Consider the following 11,316-nt stretch of genomic DNA (forward strand, 5'->3'; position numbering starts at 1 on the left):
GAACTGAGAAGGGAAACAACGATATTATTGAATTATTCCACAATTTTCTTGTTTTATTTTGTTCCAGACTTCCAGTCGATCATAAATAATTCATCATTCGATTATAAGTTATTCAGACTTCAGTTATGTTAATTGTTTGTTTTATTTTTGAAATATTAAATGTTTGAACCATAGTATCATATTAGATAATTAGACTACTTAGCAAAATTACTCATCAAAATTTGAATTACAATTATATTGTAAATTATTCCATTGAAATTGAATCAGAAAGTGAATGTCATCAGACTATAGTTAGTGAATGATGAAATCATACATCATACATCAAATTATGAGAAATCACTCAAATCATAATATCTTATGTTAATAAATGTTGAAAGTCGAAACTCTTGATTATTGAACTTGTAGTGATGAAGTCTAAACAACCATCTAGTAGTCAAAAACATAAAAAGAGAAAACTAGATGAAAAAAAGAGAAAGGACGACATTGGTTCTTTAGATAAGTTTATCCATAGAAAACTTTTTGAAGAGAATGTTGAAGAGAATGTTGAAGAGCATGTTGAAGATCATGTTGAAGATCATATTGAAGATCATGTTGAACGGCATGTTGAAGAGCAAGAGCACGTATAAATAGTAGTAGAAGAGGCAGAAAAGCAAGATCCTGTTAAAGAGCTTGTTGATATATGTGATCCAAGAAAGTGGGAAAAACTTAATTATGAGGAGATAAAAGTTTTGTTCGAGAAAGGTCCTAAAAGACATACTACCATTATGTCTGGTTTCTACGATAAAAATGGTAGACGATTTTTTGCAGCATTATATACAAGAACTTGACCAAATTTGGAAAAGTGTGATAGATAATGGCTAGTATATTCGAAATAGCTTAACAAAGTATTTTGTTTCTGTTGTAAAGTGTTTCGAAAAGGGATTTCAAAAGGAAATTTGGGTGATGAAGGGTATTCATATTAGCACCATGTTACTAATAGAGTTAAAGAACACAAAATTTCCTTGGATCATCTCACAAATAGGAATAAGTGGTTTGATATGCGAAAAAGGTTGAACTTGAATGAAACAACCGATAAAGTTCAATATGATCAATTCAAGAAAGAAAGAGATTATTGGAAACAAGTCATTTTGAGAATCATTATAACAGTGAAGTTTCTTGCTAAACATAATTTAGCATTATGTGGATCAAATGAAAAGTTATATCAACAAGGTAACTATAAATTTTATATTTTTTTCCAATTACACCAAATACCTTTTCGTTAAGTATTATTACTGATTCCACTTCTTATTTGTTAATTATATGTAACAGGTAATGAAATTTTTTTGGGTGTCTTTGAAATGTTGGAAGAGTTTGACCTGGTTATCAAAGAACATGTGCGCCGGATCACAAGTGAAGGGCTTCATGAGCATTATCTTGGGCACACAATCCAAAACAAACTAATACTTTTGATAACTCAAGAAATTAAGAAAGAACTTATCAAGAAGATAAAGGAAGCAAAGTACCACTCAATCATACTTGATTGTACTCCATATTCAAGTCACCAAGAACAGATGATTATAATAATGAGGTATTTAAAGTTATCATATAATTATGTTACCGTCGATGGGTCATTTTTAGGTTTTTTGAATGTTGATGATACCACCAGAAAAGGACTATTTGATATTACACTTGAGGAGTTAAAGTATCTTGGTCTTGAAATTGATAATATGCGTGGTCAAGGCTATGATAATGGAGAAAACATGAAAGGAAAACACCAAGGAGTGCAAAAGAGATTTTTAGATCTAAATACTAAAGCATTTTACACTCCTTGTGGTTTCCATTCTCTTAATCTAACATTATGTGATATGGATAACAAATGTGTTAAAGGAAAGAATTTTTTTGGACTCATCCAACGCATTTATACTATCTTTGCAAATTCTGCAAAGAGGTGGGAAATTTCGAAAGATAATGTTCAAGATTGGAGTCTTAAATCATTGTGTCAAACTCGTTGGGAAAGTCGGGTTGAGAGTGTAAAGGCTATTAAACTGCAACTTGTTGATGTACGGGAAACTTTACTTCAAGTTAGAGAAAAAGATAATGATGCTGCAATTGAAAGTGAAGCAACTTCAATAGCAGAAAAAGAACTTGGTGACTTTGAATTGTTGTTGTCAATTGTTATGTGGTATAAAGTATTAAACCATGTGAATTGAAACAGCTCAAATTTTCAAAAATTGAAACAGCTCAAATTTTCAAATAAATTTTTCATTTAAAACAAAACATCATTATTCGACAAAAGGGTTTATTCCGAGTTTATTTCAAAAGTATAAATAATAAATCTCCAGGATCTTCAACAGTGGCAGTGTGTACGTGTCACGCCAGCGCCTTCCCACGGTCGTCACTAGTACCTGAAAAACATAAAAACAACTAGTAAGCATAAATGCTTAGTGAGTTCCCCAGTATACGACTTACCCACATATGCCTTCCGGCCCGGACCTTTCGGTCCACATAACATTGCCTTCCGGCCCGTAACATAATCGCCTTCCGGCCCGTTACATATCGCCTTCCGGCCCTTATTAATTTGCCTTCCGGCCCATAGTATTTTGCCTTCCGGCCCATAGTAGTATAAAACATATCACATGTAACATAACGCACATAACACATAAGTCGTACATCATACCGTTCTTTCTATCACATTAAGTCTCGCCTTCCGGCCCGTATAAGCATGCATCACATATAAGCATTCACTACATATAAAGCATCTACCTCTCTAGACATAGCATAAATATAACACATACGACCTTCCGGTCTCGCAGTCAAACCCTTCCGGGTGAAGTATAGTGAGAAGACTCACCTCGTAGTATGCAAGCTATAAACCCTTCGAGCTACTCGCACTCGATCCGCTAATCCGCAGGTTCCCTATAATACCACATACCTTTATTAATGATCTTATCAAACAAGACAACTGACCCTACTAAGTTACATACAGGTCAACGGTCAATCTTGACCAGACTCGTCGAGTGCAAAAGGGCAACTCGGCGAGTATAGGCACCCCGACCCCACTCGCCGAGTCTAAAGAACGACTCGACGAGTTCTAGTAGATCTTCAAGCTACTCACCGAGTCTGAAGAACAACTCGGCGAGTCCTAGTGAATCTTCAAGCTACTCGCTGAGTCTGAAGAACAACTCGGCGAGTCCTAGCCATGCAGTCAATCCGCTGCCTCCTGTATTTCGCATGATTTCGAAGTATATAGATATGGGGCTTCCTGGACTTTCACATATACTATTACAGGGGTTTTTAAACACTTATAACAACAGGATAATCTAACAATTCCTTAAATGGGTTTCCTAAACCCTAAATTCGCATACAACATAAAAGCTACAGATTTTGATCCGAAGGTTACCTGGAAACGTGTTCCCTGTGCCCCAAACTTCCAATACTCGATTCCTTTGATCACCACCTTGCCCCTCCTTGTCTAACAATCTCTTCAAGCTTCCTCTAGTCTTCACTCTTGCTCCAGATGCCCACAAACTCCCAAGGTATCTTCAATCGGCCAAAAGACGCGACAAGACGGCCATAAGATCATTATATACGATTCAGAAATGAAACGGCTAGGGTTCAGCTGAATCAGCGTCGACTCGCCGAGTCCCTATTTGGACTCGTCGAGTCTAGTCGCGTATCTGCGACTGCGACCAAGACCATGGCCCTACTCGGCGAGTCATGCACCAACTCGCCGAGTCCCCTCCTAAATGTGCCCCAAAAATAATTTAAAGAAATACCTGAAATTTCGGGCTGTTACAACTCTCCCCCACTAGAACTAGACTTCGCCCTCGAAGTCTCATTCTGCGAATAACTCCGGATGTTGCTCCCGCATTTCTCTTTCCGGCTCCCAAGTCATCTCCGATCCCTTCCGATGTTGCCACTGAACCAACACCAGAGGTATCTCCTTGTTCCGTAGAACCTTGATCTTCCGATCCCTGATAGCTACTGGTCTTTCGGTGTAATTCAGGCTCGCATCCACCTGAATATCTTCTAACGGAACCACTGCTGCCTCATCGGCTATACACTTCCTCAACTGTGATACGTGGAAGGTATTGTGAATCTGACTCAGCTCCACTGGCAACTCCAACCGATAAGCTACCCTCCCTACCCTTGCAATTACCCGAAATGGACCTATGAACCGGGGCCCCAATTTGCCCCTCTTCCTGAACCGAACTACCCCTTTCCAAGGAGAAACCTTTAGGAGAACGAAGTCGCCGACCTGGAATTCGAGCTCGGACCGGTGTCTGTCCGCATAACTCTTCTGTCGGCTCTGGGCGGTCAATAACCTCTGCCTCACTCGTTGAATCTGTTTGGTCGTCTGAAGTACAATCTTTGTACTGCCCATCACTCTCTGTCCCACTTCTCCCCAGCAAATGGGAGTTCAACACCTCCTACCATACAACAACTCAAAAGGTGGCATACCAATGCTCGAATGATGGCTGTTGTTGTAGGAAAACTCAGCCAACGGCAGATGCGCATCCCAGCTACCCCCGAAGTCTAACACACACGCTCTAAGCATGTCTTCCAATGTCTGAATCGTCCGCTCGCTCTGACCGTCGGTCTGGGGATGGTATGCGGTACTGAAATGCAGCTTAGTACCCAACTCCTCATGGAATTTCTTCCAGAACCTGGAAGTGAGACGTACATTGCGGTCCGAAACAATCGAGGTCGGCACTCCATGCCGAGATACTATCTCTCTCACGTATAACTCTGCCAACTTCTCTGCTGATGAACTTTCGCTAATGGCAAGGAAGTGTGCACTCTTTGTTAGCTTATTCACAATCACCCAAATCGCATCGACTCCCCTGGCAGTTTTCGGCAATTTGGTGATGAAATCCATCGTGATCTGATCCCACTTCCACTCAGGAATCTCCAAGGGTTGCAACTTACCGTGCGGTCTCTGGTGCTCGGCCTTAACCCTACGGTAGGTCAAACACCTCTCAACGAACCAGGCAACGTCTCTCTTCATACAAGGCCACCAGTACTCCTTTTTCAAATCCAGGTACATTTTCGTAGCACTGGGATGGATCGAGAATTTCGATCTGTGTGCCTCCTCCATCAAAATAACACGCGTATCGCCCACGAATGGCACCCAGATCCGACCCTGAAATGTCAGAAGTCCCCGCCCATCCGTAACGAACTCTGAAATCAACCCGACGACCCGCTCCTGTTTCTGCATCTCAGACTTCACAACCTCAGCCTGTGCCCCACGAATAGCATCTAATACCGGAGTCATCACCGTCAATCTCAAACATACGTCCCGCAACGGAGTACTCTCCGCCCTACGACTCAATGCATCAGCTACCACATTAGCCTTACCTGGGTGGTATAGGATCTCACAGTCATAATCCTTAACCACGTCTAACCATCTCCTCTGACGCATGTTTAGGTTGGGTTGATCCATCAAATACTTCAAACTCTTATGGTCCGTGTATATGGTACAACGAACCCCGTACAGGTAGTGACGCCAAATTTTGAGGGCGAACACTACTGCCCCCAACTCTAAGTCATGCGTGGGATATCTCGCTTCGTGAGGCTTCAGCTGCCTCGATGCATAGGCTATCACATGGCCCCTCTGCATCAACACTGCACCCAATCCCGAAATCGATGCGTCGCAATATACGACAAAGTCCTCCATCCCTTCCGGAAGAGCTAATACTGGGGCTTCGCACAGTCTCTGACGAAGTGTCTCGAAGGAAGTCTGCTGCTCGGGTCCCCATGAAAATGTAACACCCTTCCGGGTCAATCTGGTGAGTGGCACCGCGATCTTGGAGAAGTCCCTAATGAACCTCCGATAGTACCCTGCCAACCCAAGGAAACTCCTGATCTCCGAAGGTGACTTCGGTGCCTCCCAACTCATCACCGCTTCCACCTTGGCCGGATCGACCAATATCCCTGCCTGATTTACAACGTGCCCCAGAAATTGAACCTCCCGTAACCAGAAGTCACATTTGGAGAATTTTGCATATAGCTTCTCCGACCTCAGTACCTCAAGGACCTCCCTCAAATGTCCCTCATGCTGCTCCCTAGACCGCGAATACACCAGAATGTCGTCGATGAACACAATCACAGACCGATCCAGCATCGGCCTGCATACCCTGTTCATGAGATCCATGAACACTGCTGGGGCATTGGTGAGCCCAAAAGGCATCACCACGAACTCGTAATGCCCATACCGCGTCCTAAAGGCTGTCTTCTGGACGTCCTCATCCCGCACTCTTACCTGATGGTACCCTGATCTCAGATCGATCTTGGAAAACCAAGATGCCCCTTGCAACTGATCGAATAGATCATCGATCCTCGGTAACGGATATCGGTTCTTGACCGTCACCTTGTTCAGCTCCCGGTAGTCGATACACATCCGGTGTGAACCATCCTTCTTCTTGACGAACAGAATCGGTGCTCCCCACGGCGAGCTACTCGGCCGAATAAATCCCTTCCCCAACAACTCTTGAAGTTGCGAGTACAGTTCTTGCATCTCTGGGGGTGCAAGACGATAAGGCACCTTCGCAATAGGCGCAGCCCCTGGAACTAGATCGATACCAAACTCTACTTGCCTCGCAGGAGGTACTCCCGGCAAATCCTCGGGAAAAACATCTGGGAACTCGCACACCACTGGAACCTCCTTCAGTGTCTTCGGTCTCTCGGAATTCTCCCGCGTATCCATCACATACGCCACAAAACCGTTACATCCCCGCTGTAGGCATTGCCTCGCCCTAGCGGCCGAACAAAAAGCTGATCTCGAACGGGTACCCTCGCCGTATACCGTAAGAACTCCCCCACTAGGGTCTCGTATAGTCACCAGCTGACGCTCGCAGTCGATGACAGTGCTGAATCGGCTCAACCAGTCCATGCCTACGATGACACAGACATCCCCCATCGCGATAGGAATTAGGTCAATCGGAAACGCGACCCCGAAGATCTCTAGTACACATCCCCGAAGAACCTCCGTAGCACAAATCACCCTCTCAGCCGCAATAGAAACGCTCAAAGGCCAACTTAACGGCTCACGACTAATGCCGATGTGCTGACTAAAAGCTAACGATACAAACGATCTACTCGCACCCGAATCAAATAACACTAGAGCAGGCATAGAGTTCACAAGGAAAGTACCTACACATACATTAACATAAGCATAGCATTTCGACCTTTAAGTAAATACGTGAATGATAACATACCTGCCACAACATCGGGCGCAGCGCGGACTTCCTCCGCAGTCAGCTGAAAGGCTCTCCCGCGAGCCCTCGGGGCCTCGACCTTCGCCGGTCGGGTCTCAGTAGTCCGGGTAGTAGGTGTAGCTCCCTGACGAAGTTGCGGACACTCGGCCTTCCGATGGCCTGTCTGGTTGCAGTGAAAGCAAACCATAAACCCCTTAGGGCAATCCCTGGCAATATGTCCCTCCTTGCCACACTTGTAGCAACCACCAGCTCGACACGCCCCCTCGTGACTCTTGCCGCACTTCGCGCAAGTGCGACCCTTCGAACCTCCCATCCTCGAATCAGCAAACTTAGTCCGCTTGGCTACTGGCTGAGACTGGGCCGGTCGTCGATCCACCTGTCGAGACTCAGCCTCCTCCCTCGCTTGAGTCTCCAACTCGATCTCGCGCTTCCTGGCGTTCGCCTGAAGCTCAGTGAAAGTACGATAGGTGGAGTTCGACACAAACTCCCTGATCTCCCTCTTCAAAACACCCAAATAGCGGCTCATCCGCGACTGCTCCGTAGATACCAGCTCGGGGCAGAACATTGCCCTCTCATGAAACTTCCGTGTGATCACTGCCACGGAATCAGTACCCTGCTTAAGGGTCAAGAACTCCTGAATCAATCGCTCCCTCTCTACTGGGGGAACGTACTCGTCCCTGAACATCTCCGTAAACCTCTCCCATGTCACCGCCGTAATCTCTGCCTGAGTGAAGTTCGCCGTCACGAACTTCCACCAATCCTTCGCTCCCAGACGGAGCTGGTTCAAGGCGAACCGTACCCTCAAGTGCTCCGGGCATGAGCAAGTATAGAAGCACCCCTCGATGTCGGAGATCCACCTCATAGCTGCAATCGGATCCTGAGTCCCATCAAATTCAGGGGGTTTCGTGTTGCTGAATTCCCTGAATAGTAATGAATCACCCCCTTGCGGCCTGGCAGCAGCCACAGCTGCGGTAGCGGCAGCAACTGCAGCTTCAGTAAGTGCGGCGTACCGCTCCTCAAACTCCTCCATCAGCGTGGTCTTAATAGACCCAAACATCTCCGGGATCTCAGCCCGGACCGCCGCAGCTACCTCTTCCTGAATAATCTGCCGAATCTCCTCGTCACTCGCACCGCTCGAACTTGCCCCATTGCGTGTGATGACCATGATGTCTCTGAAATATAACATAAATTCATCAGAGACTCCACCAAGTACAATTGTACTCGATACGCGCCCTACTCAGTCTCCGATTTCCAGGGATTCTTACTTGGGTCTTCCACCGATCCAGTGTCTTCGGTAGTACGGGCCCAATACTACCGACCACACCGCATCAGTATTAGTCCCAACTCTTCCTCCCCAAATCCCGAATAATGAGTACTCTACCTTTAGTATGCACTATCTACTTGCACGCTACCAAGTATCTCATAAAAACATCTCCCTAGACTAAGGCATCACAAAACAGGCAATTTTAGTCCTATCATGTATACCTAGTCTTCTAGCATGCATAACAATTCATAATCCAGTGCATCACATAACATTGTAAGGTATTCTGGGGATCTTTACCGTTCGGGCGCTGGCTGCTCGTACACACTGCTCCATCCTTGTTTTACCGCATTACCATTTATAAAATGTTGTCCTTATTATTTAAAAAGATTTTTCCTCAAATCCCCGGTCTGAGTTCAGTTGCACCCCAAAGTACACCCGAATCCCTCAAACCAAGGCTCTGATACCAATTGAAACAGCTCAAATTTTCAAAAATTGAAACAGCTCAAATTTTCAAAAATTGAAACAGCTCAAATTTTCAAATAAATTTTTCATTTAAAACAAAACGTCATTATTCGACAAAAGGGTTTATTCCGAGTTTATTTCAAAAGTATAAATAATAAATCTCCAGGATCTTCAACAGTGGCAGTGTGTACGTGTCACGCCGACGCCTTCCCACGGTCGTCACTAGTACCTGAAAAACATAAAAACAACTAGTAAGCATAAATGCTTAGTGAGTTCCCCAGTATACGACTTACCCACATACGCCTTCCGGCCCGGACCTTTCGGTCCACATAACATTGCCTTCCGGCCCGTAACATAATCGCCTTCCGGCCCGTTACATATCGCCTTCCGGCCCTTATTAATTTGCCTTCCGGCCCATAGTATTTTGCCTTCCGGCCCATAGTAGTATAAAACATATCACATGTAACATAACGCACATAACACATAAGTCGTACATCATACCGTTCTTTCTATCACATTAAGTCTCGCCTTCCGGCCCGTATAAGCATGCATCACATATAAGCATCTACCTCTCTAGACATAGCATAAATATAACACATACGACCTTCCGGTCTCGCAGTCAAACCCTTCCGGGTGAAGTATAGTGAGAAGACTCACCTCGTAGTATGCAAGCTATAAACCCTTCGAGCTACTCGCACTCGATCCGCTAATCCGCAGGTTCCCTATAATACCACATACCTTTATTAATGATCTTATCAAACAAGACAACTGACCCTACTAAGTTACATACAGGTCAACGGTCAATCTTGACCAGACTCGTCGAGTGCAAAAGGGCAACTCGGCGAGTATAGGCACCCCGACCCCACTCGCCGAGTCTAAAGAACGACTCGACGAGTTCTAGTAGATCTTCAAGCTACTCGCCGAGTCTGAAGAACAACTCGGCGAGTCCTAGTGAATCTTCAAGCTACTCGCTGAGTCTGAAGAACAACTCGGCGAGTCCTAGCCATGCAGTCAATCCGCTGCCTCCTGTATTTCGCATGATTTCGAAGTATATAGATATGGGGCTTCCTGGACTTTCACATATACTATTACAGGGGTTTTTAAACACTTATAACAATAGGATAATCTAACAATTCCTTAAATGGGTTTCCTAAACCCTAAATTCGCATACAACGTAAAAGCTACAGATTTTGATCCGAAGGTTACCTGGAAACGTGTTCCCTGTGCCCCAAACTTCCAATACTCGATTCCTTTGATCACCACCTTGCCCCTCCTTGTCTAACAATCTCTTCAAGCTTCCTCTAGTCTTCACTCTTGCTCCAGATGCCCACAAACTCCCAAGGTATCTTCAATCGGCCAAAAGACGCGACAAGACGGCCATAAGATCATTATATACGATTCAGAAATGAAACGGCTAGGGTTCAGCTGAATCAGCGTCGACTCGCCGAGTCCCTATTTGGACTCGTCGAGTCCAGTCGCGTATCTGCGACTGCGACCAAGACCATGGCCCTACTCGGCGAGTCATGCACCAACTCGCCGAGTCCCCTCCTAAATGTGCCCCAAAAATAATTTAAAGAAATACCTGAAATTTCGGGCTGTTACATGAATATTGTGAGTAAAAACTTACAGTCAAAGGATATGCATCTTGATAATGCTATTTCGGAAATAAACATATTGATTGGGTACTTTTAGGATTATAGAGAAACTGGTTTTTCAAAAGTGATTGAGGAAGCGAAGCAGATTGCTATTGAAATGGGTATTGATCCAATATTTCCACAAAAGGGCTTGATTCAAAGGAAAAAAAGGTTTGATGAGAGTTCAAGTAGCAAAGAAGTTTCATTTACAACCGAAGAGAATTTTAGAGTTAATTATTTCTTATACATTGTTGATCAAGATATTTCTTCTCTTGAGACAAGATTTAAACAATTCAAAGAGTATGAAAAAGTATTTGGTTTTTTATTTCCTTATAATTGGAGGGGAATAGAAGATAAAGATCTTAAGTTGTCTTGTGATCATCTTGAAAAATCACTCAAGTTTGAAGAAAGATCAGATATTGATGCCGATGAACTTTATACGGAGTTGAAATTATTTGAGACATTGGAAAGCAATGAATTTAGTAACCATGTAGATGTTTTGAAGTTTTTGAAAGAACTTGATTATTTCCCAAATGCATACATTACATATAGAATATTGTTGACTATTGCAGTAATGGTGGCATCTGCAGAAAGGAGTTTCTCGAAATTGAAGTTTTTGAAATATTACTTACGCTCGACGATAACCCAAGAAAGACTTAGCGGTTTGGTGATGATAATCTTAGAGAGTATAGACTACGAATATTTGATCAATCAATTTGCTATCAAGAATGCTTGGAGAGCTTTACAGGTCGTCGGTTAG

The 11,316-nt window shown here is 44.1% G+C and overlaps 1 protein-coding gene across 1 annotated transcript; it reads left to right on the forward strand.

Annotated features, from left to right (window-relative positions):
• Nucleotides 1–407: 407 nt before the first annotated feature.
• LOC145006632 (uncharacterized) lies at nt 408–11,316 on the forward strand. Its single transcript, XM_078965712.1, has 5 exons — nt 408–598; nt 1,022–1,209; nt 1,309–1,521; nt 1,618–2,168; nt 10,615–11,316. The coding sequence occupies exons 1-5, from the start codon at nt 408–410 to the stop codon at nt 11,314–11,316; spliced, it is 1,845 nt and encodes a 614-aa protein (XP_078821838.1).

The sequence above is a fragment of the Lactuca saligna genome, chromosome 7 (assembly GCF_052625555.1).
Source record: "Lactuca saligna cultivar CGN05327 chromosome 7, ASM5262555v1, whole genome shotgun sequence".
In the NCBI taxonomy this organism is placed as follows: Eukaryota; Viridiplantae; Streptophyta; class Magnoliopsida; order Asterales; family Asteraceae; genus Lactuca; species Lactuca saligna.